Raw genomic sequence first — 14049 nt, forward strand, 5'->3', positions numbered from 1 at the left:
TCTTTGTGTTGATATTCAGATGAGGAATAGCTAGGTCACAGGAAATTTCTATTTTCAATTTCCTGGGGCATCTGATTATACTAGAGATTGTACTAGTTTAGATTTCCACTAACAATCTAAAAAGGTTTCTCTTTCCCTCCTCAACAATTGTGATGTTTTGAGTTCTTGAAGACAGCAGTTCTTCCAGGGGTAAGGTAGAACTCAATGATCTTTTGCTTGTCATTTCTCTAATAATCAAAGCTATTATGCATTTTGATGTACTTATTGTGCATTTGTATTTATTTTTTTTGGAAAATGTCTGTTCATCTCAATTACTCATATTGACTGATTGAGTTTTTTGGTGGGTATACTTTTTTTAGTTCATTATATATTCGACATGTTAGTCCTCAGTCTGAGTAGCAGCTGGCAAACATTTTTTCCATTCTATAGTTTATATCTTCCCCTGTTCATTGTTTCCTTTGTTGGATGGAAGTTTTTTTTTATTTGATATAATCCCAATTGTTGATTCATGATATTATTTTATGTGCCATTGAAGTACTATTCAAGAAGTCTGCCTGTACCTGACATAGATAAAACATAGATAAAATTTATTTTCTAAGATTCCTCAATAATTTTGTTAAAACAATTCTGACAGTATAAACAACTATATTTTAGTGTATGCATGATTTTTTTCATGTATATGAGCCATAGAAAGAAAATTATAAGTTATTTGACTGTAGTTCTATCCACTACCTTCAGTATTATAAACATAATGCCAGAAGAAGAAAAAAACTTTTGCAGAGAAATTACCATTTTCTAAGGACATAGATTTTTTATATTGTATATAGCTATGATGATGGAAAGTCATCTTAACATTGTCATCAAACTCTGTTTTCTCAGGGATCTGATAACTTGAGATCTGTTCTCTACTTTTCAAGAAGTATAATAGGACTGATTATATTTCCTTAACCTTACGTTACTCATACCTCTAATAGACTATCCCTTTTATTTTAAAGTTCACATTGCATGGTTATTCTCTTATGATCATACTACTTCTCTGATATTTTACCTTAAATCCACTTTTCGTGTTAAGTAAAATTAACAGTTATTATTTCTAGAGCAAATGTAAACCAGTTCAATGTAAAAAAAAAAATTGAGCTACCAAAAAAATGTATAATAGCAAAAATTCACCTAGGATCATATGAACACAGTCTATTAGTTTATGTCCTTTTAGTCATTTATATGTATTCTAATGGGCACAATTTCATGAAAAATATATGTGAAAATGTTATATATATATATATATATTAAATCTAATAAATACTTGCAATGTATGAAAATCTATATATAAGACATTTTATGTATATTTTTATAATCTTCCTAACACTCTAACATTGTTACAAAAAAATCACAAAAGAATATCAGAAACACAAAATGATTAAATAAGTTGCTAAATTTTTCCTACTATTAAATAATGAAGAAGAGATATAAAATAAATCAATATGAATTCAGAACTGGTACTCTCATTAAACTGACACCTGCATATACAGTGTTTATGTATTGTGTAAGTATATAAATGTTCATCTGCATTACATTTAATAAATATCTTCTGATTCATTGTAATGTAACTTTGCTCACTTATAAGCAATCCTAAAGTACCATGAGATAGAATTGTATCTTAATCTGTTTGGGCTGCCATGAAATATGATAGACTGGGTAGATTATAAACAAAAGCATGTTATTTCCCACATTTATTAATAATGAGAAAGTTAGGATCAGGCACTGCCAGATTTTTTGTCTTGTGAATGTGCACTTTCTGTTTCTAGAGTTTTCTTGATGTGTTTTTGCATAGTAGAAAAGTCAAGACAGTTTTCTGGAACCTCTTTGATAAAGATACTAATCCTGTTCATGAGAACTCTGCCTTCAGTGCTAAGCACCCCAAAGCTTTATCTGCTATTAGCATCACGTTGATGATTAGTTTTCATTTTCTATTTCATCAGTCTTAGTGATGTAATTTTGCAAACACCATATGAATTAAAATAGGCAATGCATTTTGGTATTCATTGTGAAATGATTATTACAATGAGCTAATGAACATATCCATCACTTTGCATAGTTACTCTGTGTATGTGTGTATGTGTTTGTGTGTGTGGTGCTCTACACTCCTCACATCTACTTTCTTAGCAAATGTCAAGTATAAAATGCATTATTGGGGGCTGGAGGTTTAGCTCAGCGGCATAAGCGTCTGACTTGCAAGCAGGCAGTCGTGAGTTCGATCTCTGGTACCAATAAAAAGGAAAAAGACAACAAAAAAATGCATTATTGGGCTGGTGGTTTAGCTTAGTGGCACAAGCAGCTGGTTGGCAAGCACGAGGTTTTGAGTTCAATCTCTGGTACCAAATAATAACAATAACAATATATTATTGCTAATTATAGTCAATATACTGAACACCAGGTCTTCTGAACTTATTCAACTTTCATCTGAAGATTTGTATGCTTTGACTAACAACTATGCATTGCATTACTGTCTGACTCAAAGTGGCTCCTTTCTGATTGAGATCAGGCTGTGAAAGTTTTGCCCTTTTTTTAGGAGTGCACAACAGAGATGAATGTTGATCAATTTGGTGGCAGAATGTATCAATGTAGTCTGTGGTGAAGACCCCTATGGAACTCAGTGTTACCCACTACATAATTAATACTGGTAATCCTTGCCTTCATTGTTCATAAGTGTCACCAGACATTTTAGATATACTTATCTCTCCATCAGTTTGTCCATGAAGTTAGTCAAACGTTTTGGCTCCATCTTCCAATTTTTATATGAACCCTTGAGCCTTCTCTGGGCTATCCTATTTCTTTGATCACACTCTAATTATTGATGACTGTAAGTGAATGAAAACTGTTTTTTCATACCTTGATAATATCATTCCTCTGGTGATTAGATTTGTAACACATTAATTTGGGGGGCCTCCCACCACAAGTACAGGCCCTGTGATCTTCTTGGCCCAAGGTTGAGTTTCTCAAGTGCTGTCAGGATAGTCTATTCAGCTAACAGCCTCTCCAAGCTTGTCTCCTTATCCTGCCTCTCCTCTAATCTGTGAAGTAGAGTAAAACTTCAGTTGTGGAGGGAAGCTTTCCTCCTGGGTGTTGATCTCATCCTCAATCAGATCAATATTGTGGTTGTCATCTCTTCAGTCTGTGTTGAGAAGAACCAAAGTGCAGAACTAACTAGGATTTGGTAGCATAGGCACTGTTACCTCTGTCACAGAGGCCATGTGACAAAGACAGTGACTGACAGAAGGTGAGGCAAGGAGGAGGTATGGGCAAAGTAGGGCCTTTTCCCTCTCCCACAAGGCATATGAAGTGGTTTCTGGTAGAGAGTGGGGTGTAGATGGGACCTTTTTGTTGTAATTCTTGGATAGTCTCTCTTTCATACACTCCCATAAGGACAGATTCCACTGCCATGTTCTATGGATTTTATAGATCATTTCTTTCTTTCTTCCTTCCTCGTTTCCTTTTGTCCTTCTTTCCTTCCTTTCTTTTTTCCTTCATTCCTTCCTGTCTTCCTTTCACTTTTCTGTTTTCACTTTCTCCATTTCCCTCTTACTTTTCCTTCCCTCCCTTTCCCCTCCCTTCCGTTCCCTTTTCATTTCCTGGATTTAACACAAGGTTTTTGCTCTGAGCTCCATCCTTAGTCCAATCTCTATTTTGAGATAAAGACTTTAAATTTCTCTGGTTAGAGTGAAACTTTCAAACTTCCTCTGCTTCCTAGACTGCTGAGATTACAAGACTGTGCCATCACGCAGCCTTGTTCTTTAAAACTGCATGTGTTATGTTCATGTACCAACTCTTCATGGTTAAAGTAATCCTTAAAGTTTTAAATAAAAAAATAAAACTGGCGACTTTTTCTCCTCTCTTTTATGCTTCTTAATGTAAATTCATCTTTACTATAGACTACCACAGTAGACCATGGAAATTTAACCTACGACTTTTCTGCTTAAGGTATTCCAGTAGCACCCATCGACATTAATATATATATATATATATATATATATATATATATATATATATACTGAGTGTCTCAACAGGGTCCTAAATATTCCTCCAACTTTATGACAGTTATTTTATGGCTTGCTCAAGTATATCTTACATTGCTGGCATTCTTGCTCCCTATGCTTCACCATAGACCTTTGACTGAGTCTCTAAACACCTAATAGCTGCACATACAAGAGCATGAAATATCTTCGTTTTTCCTTTCTTCAATAAAGCTAGTTTATTCTTATCCTTTGTACCCCACCTTATATATCAGATTATCTGATGCTGCAGACTATATCTCACACCCCAGGATGTGCTATGCTAATACAGTATAACATATAACTTGTAAATATTAAAATTTATATTGAGATGTGGTAATGCCAAATTTCTGCAATAGAATATGCCATCCAGAATGTCAGTGGGAGCATTTTTCTCTAAAATTTGTATCCTAAAAACCTAACAGTATACTTGGAATATTATAAATTATAAATATCAGTTGAATGTGTGAATATGTGTGTACTTGATGTGTGTACTTTGCCTACTGATGACTTTTAAAATATCTAAAACATTATGCAACAACTTACAAGTATTGTAACATAGTTTGAGTCTGAACACTTCCAAAAAACTTCAATGTCAAGTGTTCTTTTTTCTGAAATTAAAACCTGTAAGCTGTTTATAATTCTTTCACACAAACTTTAGGAGGTTGCTGAGAACACATATGTGAGTAAAAATTGCCCCTAATTCTACTAGATCTGACCTGTAATTTCCTTAAAGTACAGTTTTCTGGTTTTATTATATTGATTTTGAAACTCCATTCCCAGTTGCCTTTGCTGCTTACTAGTCTCACCATTCAACAGTAATTGCAATAAAACTCTGTGGAAATTTGTCCAAGGTTTGATATCAAGGGACTGTATCCCTGTCTCTATTCTTAAATATATATGCTCTATAAGAATTAATAGATAGTAGTTTGTATAAAAAGAAAAAAAAGGTCACATGGTGAATAATGTTAAAAAGTAGAGTAAAACCAGTGGTTAAAAAGTGCCTAACATTTGCCACCCCAGCTGTGTCAGGACAGGGCAATGCGGAAAGATTAAAACAACTCAGCCAGGAATGGTGGCACATACCTATAAATCCCAGCACTCTGGAGTCTGAGGCAGGAGGATCACTGCAAGTTCAAGGCCACTCTAGTCTACAAAGACAGGTTAATATCAGCCTGAACTTCTTAGTGAAACCCTGTCTCCAAAACAAAAAGAGGAGTGAGCTCATTCTTGATTCATGGATCTCATTACTTACACAAACAGCAGAAGAAAGAACACGCAAAAGTACCAGATCTGTGCACGTCTATCGTGCAGTACACTAAAACAAAAGGAATTACGGAAGATAAGACACTCTATAATTGAGAAGCCAATCCATGCCTGCTACTAAGCAATTTCATAGCTTGAAACAACACAATAAAGAAAATGAGGTAGTAAATATCATACCTCCTCAGAATCTGGGAGGCAATGAGAAGCTGGCTACTCACAGCCTCTTCAACGAGAGGAGAAGGAAAGTCAGAAATGTTCCAGCACTAAATCGTTATTAGCTTCCATCCTCTCATGTTCTGAAAAAAAAAGTGGGCCTTTCTTTCATTCTTTGTATTAGTTGCAGTTAAGCCATGCATATATGGTCTATGTGGAATCAAGCAAGGTTGTCAAGCTGCTGTGGCACAGTCATTTTCCTAAAAATTGTTAAATGTAATCCTCTCTAAATCCATAGACTTTTGGCCATTGTACTATATTTTATGCTATACAATTTTAAAATTAAAAGTATATATGTTGTCTATTCTTTTAATTGATGATTTCTCTTAAGTAACAAGCAGCTCTATTATTTGAATTTGAAATTCGAACTTTATTTCAATTGTGCCTTTATGTATTTTTTGAATTCTGTCATTTGCATTTTTCCACTGTGACAATGTCAAGTGATATAACTCAGAATTTGCCTTAGCAGTTGCAAAACAGGTGTCAAGAATTTCATACAAAAATATACACAGAAATCCCTGTGATTCACTACAAGAAAATCCAGTATTTGTTAAAATATGCACATGACTAAAAGTATGATATAGATTTTACAGACTGGACTATGAATTCGACATATTTTTTTGCTGTTTGCTTTGTTTTGTTTTGCTTTGTTTGTAGAAGTACATTTCAGGACGCATGTACCAATTCAGGATGTATGTACATTGCCTACAAATTGCCTTGTGAATAAATGCTTGTGAGTAGCCTTTTTCAGTAAAAGTATTCCACTTTTGTCTTTTGTTAAATAGAAATGAAATTATTATTACTGTGAAATTTACCAGTCGCTTTCTTCATCCTGCTGAAGCTTCATTGCTATTAATTTCAAAACCCAAGCGTAGAGTGCAAGGCATCACAGTGACTTTTGCTCTGAAAGGTGAAGTCCTCAATATTAAAGCAATTGTAAGTGAATTTTACTTATTTTGTCTCTGAGTCTGTTCTCAAACCTTACAGTAGCATGTTTCCCCATGTTTGACCTCTAAGCAGCTCTTAATCCTTGAAGTCGTTTTTTTGCCTTGAAATTTGTGATTTGAATTAAAGCAGTCATGGACCATGTATGTGTTTTTGTTTGGACTAAGAGTCATTAGTTTATTCAGCAACATAGTTTTTTCTCTTTTCTGCCAGCAACATTCATCAGTTTATCTGGAATATCATGTGGAGCAAATCCATTATGAAATGAATGCTAATGCTAGTGTTTATTGAAAGTTGATGTTTCTGACAGAATACTAAGTATATCTGAAATGATCAGAAAAAGGATATTTAAAATTGTATGAAATGTTGGGACATTATAACTGACATTATTGCCCATTATCTTGTATAAATATTATTTCAAATATGGATGTATGGGCAAAGAAAAAGTAAAATTGCTATTGGCACATTTCTGTAAGATATATACTTTCGGGTAAGAGAGACAAGAATAGAAAGTACAGAGAATGACTCTGGGATCCTCCTGTAGTGGTGACGTGTGAGGAAAGCAGCAAGATATTCACAAGTAAAACTAGTTTATTATATAGTGATGCCTGAAGCAGAAGTGGGCATGTGTCGTCACTGAGATGTATATTGTCTTCTGATTTATTGCAGAATAATGAGCACAAAATACTTTCCTGATCCTCCAAGTAAATTCTCAGAAGGAAAAATTTTCTTTACATGTAATTAAAAGACGTGGCTAGTTTTAGCCTGTCATTACTATGAATTCATGGCAGTAAAGCTGACACCTAGATATCCTTCAGCTCTGTTTATTTCTCTGTCTACTCATGGTTTTATGTCACCAGGAAATAGATTAAAAAATTATGGACATATAAAGTGTACCAAGAATGCAGTCAGGTTAAAATTTAGAAGTTTTAGAAATTTTTCTTCCATTAAAGCCCTCTGGATAATTAGAAGCTTTTATTTAGTATCTATGCTTTTATTATATTACAAATATAACATTCTGGTTTCTCTTCAGATAGCATAAGTCTTTCACCTTTTACAAGTGTATCAGCATAGTTGAGTGCATTACAGAGAAGACATGTAACACTCAGGTGCAAATTTACACAGAGATATTTATCCATGCACGCACACATGCAAAGACCTCTCTTTGCCATACATCGTACATATTAAGTACCATACGTATCATTTGTGAAGATAAATTATATCAAGTTATTAATAAAAATAATTAAGATATCAATTTGAGACTTTGTTTTGACAAGTAATTATTGTAAGAGTAATACAAAACTAAAATGGAATAAAATATACTTTTATCCTTTCTTTACCTGATTTAGCAATTTAATATTTTTGGGGAAAAGGGAATAACATCGATTATTGTTAGTGAAAAATTCAAATGAAAACTTTGTAAATTCTAAATTTTATATTTTATAGTTATGGGGGTTTGTTTTTTGTTATCACTACATAGTATGATTTGTTTTTTACTTCAGGAAATTTTTAAATGTGAAACTCCTTGTTATCAATGGAAGCAAGTTACTGTGTCTTTGAAAAATCCCTTCCCAACTGGTGGAAAGTTTAAGTAAGTTATTGTTTTGGTAATTGTAATGTATTATGGTTAGCTTTTTCCAGTCTAAAGAGTATGTCTATATATATATATATATATATATATATATATATATTTCTTGAACTCTTCAATGGGAAGTATTTTGGAAAGTACATTTGGTTACATTCCTGGAAATATGTAAGTATCATCATATAAAATAAGACACATAATGATAGTAAATCAATTGTTTTTGAATTTCAATTTGAGCATGTCAGGTTTATGAGCTTTATGTGTAAGTTTTCTCTTTTTTGATATTTAATATTCTTGCACTGTTTTTAAAATTTATAACTAGTTGATTATTTACTTTTAATTTATTCCATCCATGAATGTCCAGAACTGAAATTTTGTTTCAATACAAATAACTTTTTTACATAAAGCATCATTATTAATATTTGTACAATTATTATGCTTGTGTCCATATTTATATTTAACAACAATAATAGCAAAGCTTTTCATTAAAAATAAAATATTTGTTATTTGAAAACAATAAGAAAGCTACCTCTTAGAAATTTACACATTGAGGGAGAAGATGGAGGATGATTTCTTTTACAGTGATTAAATTAGGAACTCTATTTCTCCCATTTAAAGAAATCAGAACTGTACAATAATTGCATGTATTCTTAAAGACATGTATATATACATACATATACTTACTTAATATGTAATAATTTCAATTATTTTAATTAGTATATGTCAAAGCTCATGTTAATTATGTAATTTTTGTCATACATATTCTCATAAAAATATCTTATATGTGTCTTTTATATTTTTAGACTATAAACAGTGATGTCCCTTCTTACAACCTTCATTTTAATAATTTAAACATTCTGTCTTCTATTTTTAATCAATCTTGCTAAAAACTGTATCATCTTACTGATCTTTACAAATTATACCTATTACCTTGTTCTTATCTATTGTTTTTCTATTGCATGTATATTATAACCTTATTTTTTTCATAACTTATTTCCTTCAGTTTTACTTGTTTTAAGCCTTCTGTTCTTTTCTTTAAAAATATAGTTATATTTATCTAGTAGTGTTGGTCCATATACAAAGCATATCTTGATAATTTTTATTTTTGTTTTCCCTTAACCTTCACCCTCCTCTGTTCCACCTTTCCAGAATGCCTTACCATTTTCACAAATTCTGCTTTCCTATTTCCTACCATCTTTCTTACTTGGGACTTTTAATTACTAACAATTTGAGTTTCTATAGAGAAATTACAGATATTTATTCTTCTGGATATAATTTATTTTGTTTAAATTTAGGATATCAAAATCCATTCATATATATATATATATATAATATGTAAAATATTACATACACATATTCATTTATCTGTTGATGTATATCATACAGGCTACTTGTATAATTCAGCTAATGTGGACTATAATGCTATAAATATGAGTGCTCATGTATCACTAAAATACAAAGCCTTCAAAACTCTTGAGACAGTACCCAGAGAAGGGAGAGATGGATAAAATGAAATTTCTGTTTTTGGTTTCCTAAGGAATCTGATTTCCACAGTTATACTAGTTTACATTGCTATCAAGAATGTATAAATTTTTCTTTTTCTGTATAACCTCTCAAGCATTTGTGGTTTTTTGAGTTCTTGAAGATAGCAATTTCTGTTAGGGTAAGATGGACTCTCAGTGTTATTTTGTTTTGCATTTCTCTTGTAGTCAAAACTGATGAGCAATTTTCATATAGTTATTGGCCTTTTGTACTTCATTTCAGAAGTGTCTGTTCATTTCAGTTGTTCATTTTTCATTGTATTTGTATTTTATTTTGAGGTGATCGTTTTTGAGCTCTTTATACATTCTGGACATTAGTTCTTTTTGCCAGAATAACTGGATAATTTTTTTTTTTACCACTCTGTAGGTTTTCTCTTCACTTTATTGTTTCTTGCTTTGTATATACAGAAACTTTTTAATATGTTATAATCCCATTTTTCATTCTTGATTTTCTTTTCTGTTTTTTTTGGATTATGTTCAGAAACTCTTGTTAATGCTTATATCTTCAAGAATTTTACCTATTTTATTTTCCAGAAGATTAAATGTTTCTGATTTTGTATCTAGGTTTTTTATTCCGTTTTACTTTATTACAAAGTAAGACATATGAACCTCTATCCATTTTTTCACATGGATTACTGGTTTTCCCAGCACCAGTTGTTACAGAGGCTATCTTTTCTCCAGAATAATGATGTTCCCCCTTTCGTCCAAAATAAAATGACTGAATGTGTGTGGGGTTGCTTCTGCATCTTCCATTTCCATTCCATTAAGAAGTCTGTTCTTTGCCAGTGCCAATATGTTATTATTATTATTGTACCTTTGTACTATAACTTGAAATAAAGGATAGTAATTCCTCTTATTTGCACCTTTTGCTCAAGATTTTTTTGATTATTCTGCGTATCTTGTAGTTCCATCTAAATTTGAGAATTTTTTCCTGAGTTCTGTAAAAATTACAGTAAGGATTTTCTTTGTGTTTGCATTAAATCTATGTCATTTTTGAAATTATTGCCACTTTGACAATATTGGTCTTCCTATCCAGGAAAAAAAGGATGTTTTTCCATTTTCTAGCACTCTCTTTTTAAAGGGAGTATTATTACTTTTAACAGAGATCTTTAGCTTCCTTAATTAATTTCTATACTTCTAAGTTTCTGTACAATCACAAATTTTCCTGACTTCATTTTCAGTGAATTCATTGATTTTTTACTGGAATACTTTTGATTTTTATGTATCAATTTTGTATCCTACTACTTTGCTGATTTTAACAGTTTCAAGTGTCTTCTGAATGTTTTGGGTCATGTAATGAGCAAATAATTTGTAAATGAATGCAATTTCACTTTTTCTTTACTTATTCATATCCCTTTTATTTCTTTCTCTTTCCTATATTGAACAAGACTGTTGAGAGTAGACATTTTTACCTTGTTTCTCATTTTATAGAAAGTGCTTTCAGTTTTTTATGGGTAGTATACTGTTAGCATGAGATCGTCATAAATAACTTCCTAGTTTGAGGTAATTTCTTCAATGATCTTATCATAAATTAATTTTGGGCAAAATTGAAGGTTTGTTCTAAGTTTTTCTGAAATCATCATATAAATTTTATACTTACTGTTTATGTGGTATATTTTAATTATTGTTTGCATATGTTGAGCCATTCTCGAACTCTTGGGATGCAACTAACTCTCATGATATTTTTAATGATTTGTTATATTCTCTTTGCAATTACATTGTTGAGGACTTTTTCATCCATGTTCATAAAGGAATTAGCCTACAGTTATCTGTACATATTTAGTTTTTGGTCGTTTTTGTGTCAGAGTAATACTTGCTTCACTTAGTGAATTTTTCAGTGTTCCTTTCTCACAATTTAATAAATGCTTTGAGGAATACTTGATATAATTTTTTCCCTGAAAGTTCTGCTAAAATTCCGTGATGAATCTGTTTCTGATATTATTACTGCTTCAATTTCATTGAATATTTTTGGTCTATTCAGAGTTTTTACATCTTCTTGGTTCTGTTGTGGTAATTCATATGTCTCTAAGAATTTATCCATTTATTGAAATAAAACCTTAGAAACAATTTTTAACAACCATGTTGATTGTTGTTTGAGGTGGTATTCATAGTGATTTCATCTTTTTCAATTCTAATTGAATTTATATGAGTCCTTTCCTTCTTTCTTTGGCCAGTTTGGCTAAAGGTATTACAAAGAATTGAGTCATTTATTCATTAACCTTTATATTTTTGTCTCAATTTCAATAATTTCAACTCTGACTTCTATAATAGTTTTTCTTCTACAGTTTTAAAATCCAGATTTCTCTTCATTTTCTAAGACCTTGAGGTGTACCATTAGGTTATTTATTTGAAATTTCTTTGTCTTAGTCACTTTTTTGTTGCTGAGAGCAAACACCCAATAAGCATAATTTAAAGGAGAGTTTTATTTTGAGTCACAGTTTCAGTCTGTTTTCAGTGGGCTCGAAGGCAACTACAGTCTGAAAGCAGAGATTGAAGGGAGGGACACAGGAGGTATTTCATTTCTTCCAAGTTAGATCCACTGAGACTCACTTCCTAATAACAAGTAACTTGCACTGCTGCCATGACCCAATCACTTTCCAGAAGTCCAGCCTCTGAGTATGTGAGTCTTTTGAGGAGCATTCTAGGCTAAACAATAACATTCTGTCTCTGACCCCCAAAGGATTCATTCTCATCTCTTTATGCCTGTAAGAGGTACCATAATCTTAATAATTCCAGCATTGCTGAAAGTCCAAAGTCTCCTGACACTCAAGCAAACTTTTAGTAGTGAATCTCAGTAATTCTCAAAAAGAAAGTAAAACACTGTGAGCTTATAAAGGCACAAGATAAACACCCCAATTCCAAATGGGAAAAATAGATGGATAGAAAGAATGGGAAAGTAGGACCAAAGTAATATTGAAACAAAGCAGGACAAACATTAAACTCTGTGGTTCCACATATAGCACCTGAGGCAATTTGTGGTGAAATACGAGCTGCAAAGCCTTATGTGGCCCCAACCCTATGGTATTGCCATTTGAAGTCCTCATGGCCTCTTATCTTGGGGTGAATGCATTCACTGCCTGCAACTTTAGCTAGCAGATGTTCCTTGTTTCTGTCATCTCTAAGTTCCTGTGATCTCAGCATTATTTTTAGCTTCATATTCTGCTCTTTCAGGGGTATAATACCTTGCCTCCCAGGCCTTCTTCTAAAATCTTTATGGAAACCTCCATGCTCCCACAACTCTTGCATTCTGCAAGTCCATAATACCAATACCACATGGATGGCACCAAAGTCTGTTAACATTTGAGTAGTAATTGAGATCATGCCTACAGTGATCTCTGAATGTCTTAAATGCTGAACACTGTGAAATGCATCCCAAAGAACAAATTTCCTGTGTGATCCTTACTGAATCAGGTGCCCTGGTCCTCTCTCCTCAAACTAAAGTTTTATAGTTTTCTACCTTTGAGACTGCAAATGGTGAATTTTTGCTGATTGTTGAGATAACCATAAATTATCTTTGCTATTGTTCTGATGTCAAGTCCTTGGGTTCTTTTTATTGTTAACTTTGCCGTAACCATGCTACCCTTTGTCCCAATTTTCTAAGAACTTCCTTTCTGAATGGAACTGCAAACTTCTTACTTTGAATGCTACTAATAATCCCTGATTCTCACTGTAAAACTGGCTTAAAGTGGAAAGAACTAGCCATGTCATAGCCAGAATAATGAGCTACCTTTAAATTTTCTCTACCATATTAGTCTATCATTCTTAATCTCATTCTCACACAAAGTTTAAGGGCATAGATAAACTGCAAACAAATTTTCGACCAAAGCTTAAACCATGATGTTTTCTTACAAAATTTAATGTGGCAACTTTTAGGTGTATACATGCTAACAATGTGCATCTCTCCCTTGTTAAACTGTTTATTTTACCAGGATGTAGTGACCTTTTTTCTTTCTTCTAAACAGTTTTAAGTTAAAATCCTCATTTTCTAAAAATAGGATAACTGGCCTTACTTCCTTTTAAATTTTATACATTAAGTGTAACTCTCCATCTTTTCACTTACAAACTATATGTTAGTTTGTGGATGAGATATACCTCTTTTTCAGGTAATCTAAGTTCATGTTTGATCTTGATTTAATCTGCCAATCATTCTTTTGATTGTGGAGTTAAGACTACTGATTTTGAGTACTATTATGGAAAGCTATTTACTGAATATTGTCATTGAGTTATTTTTCTGTGCTTAAAATTTTGTGTTTTTTTCCATTTGTTTAATGATTTTTCCAGTTTGATGTACTGTTTTCTTTGAGTGATTTGACATGTTGTAGTTAATCTGTTTAGGATTCTTTTTAAGTATTTCCTTCAGTGTAGATTTGTTGCTCATGCACTTCTTTAAATTCTCTTTGTTGCAAAAGATCTCTATTCATCTGTGTTGAGGGATAATCTTGCAGGAAAC

General features: G+C 32.4%; 1 protein-coding gene across 6 annotated transcripts in view; it reads left to right on the top strand.

The window, feature by feature from the left end:
- The window catches only part of Cfap47 (cilia and flagella associated protein 47), a 386549-nt gene that overhangs the window by 178138 nt on the left and 194362 nt on the right, over positions 1-14049 (top strand). For all 6 annotated transcript variants that reach the window (XM_063245680.1, XM_063245681.1, XM_063245682.1 and 3 more), the window contains 2 exons: positions 6314-6464; positions 7976-8064. In XM_063245680.1, coding sequence (XP_063101750.1) covers positions 6314-6464; positions 7976-8064 — 240 coding nt within the window. The remainder of the gene's footprint in view (positions 1-6313; positions 6465-7975; positions 8065-14049) is intronic.

This window comes from Cavia porcellus, unplaced genomic scaffold (genome assembly GCF_034190915.1).
Source record: "Cavia porcellus strain 051 isolate PalLab524CR breed Dunkin Hartley unplaced genomic scaffold, mCavPor4.1 scaffold_3, whole genome shotgun sequence".
NCBI classification, from domain to species: Eukaryota; Metazoa; Chordata; class Mammalia; order Rodentia; family Caviidae; genus Cavia; species Cavia porcellus.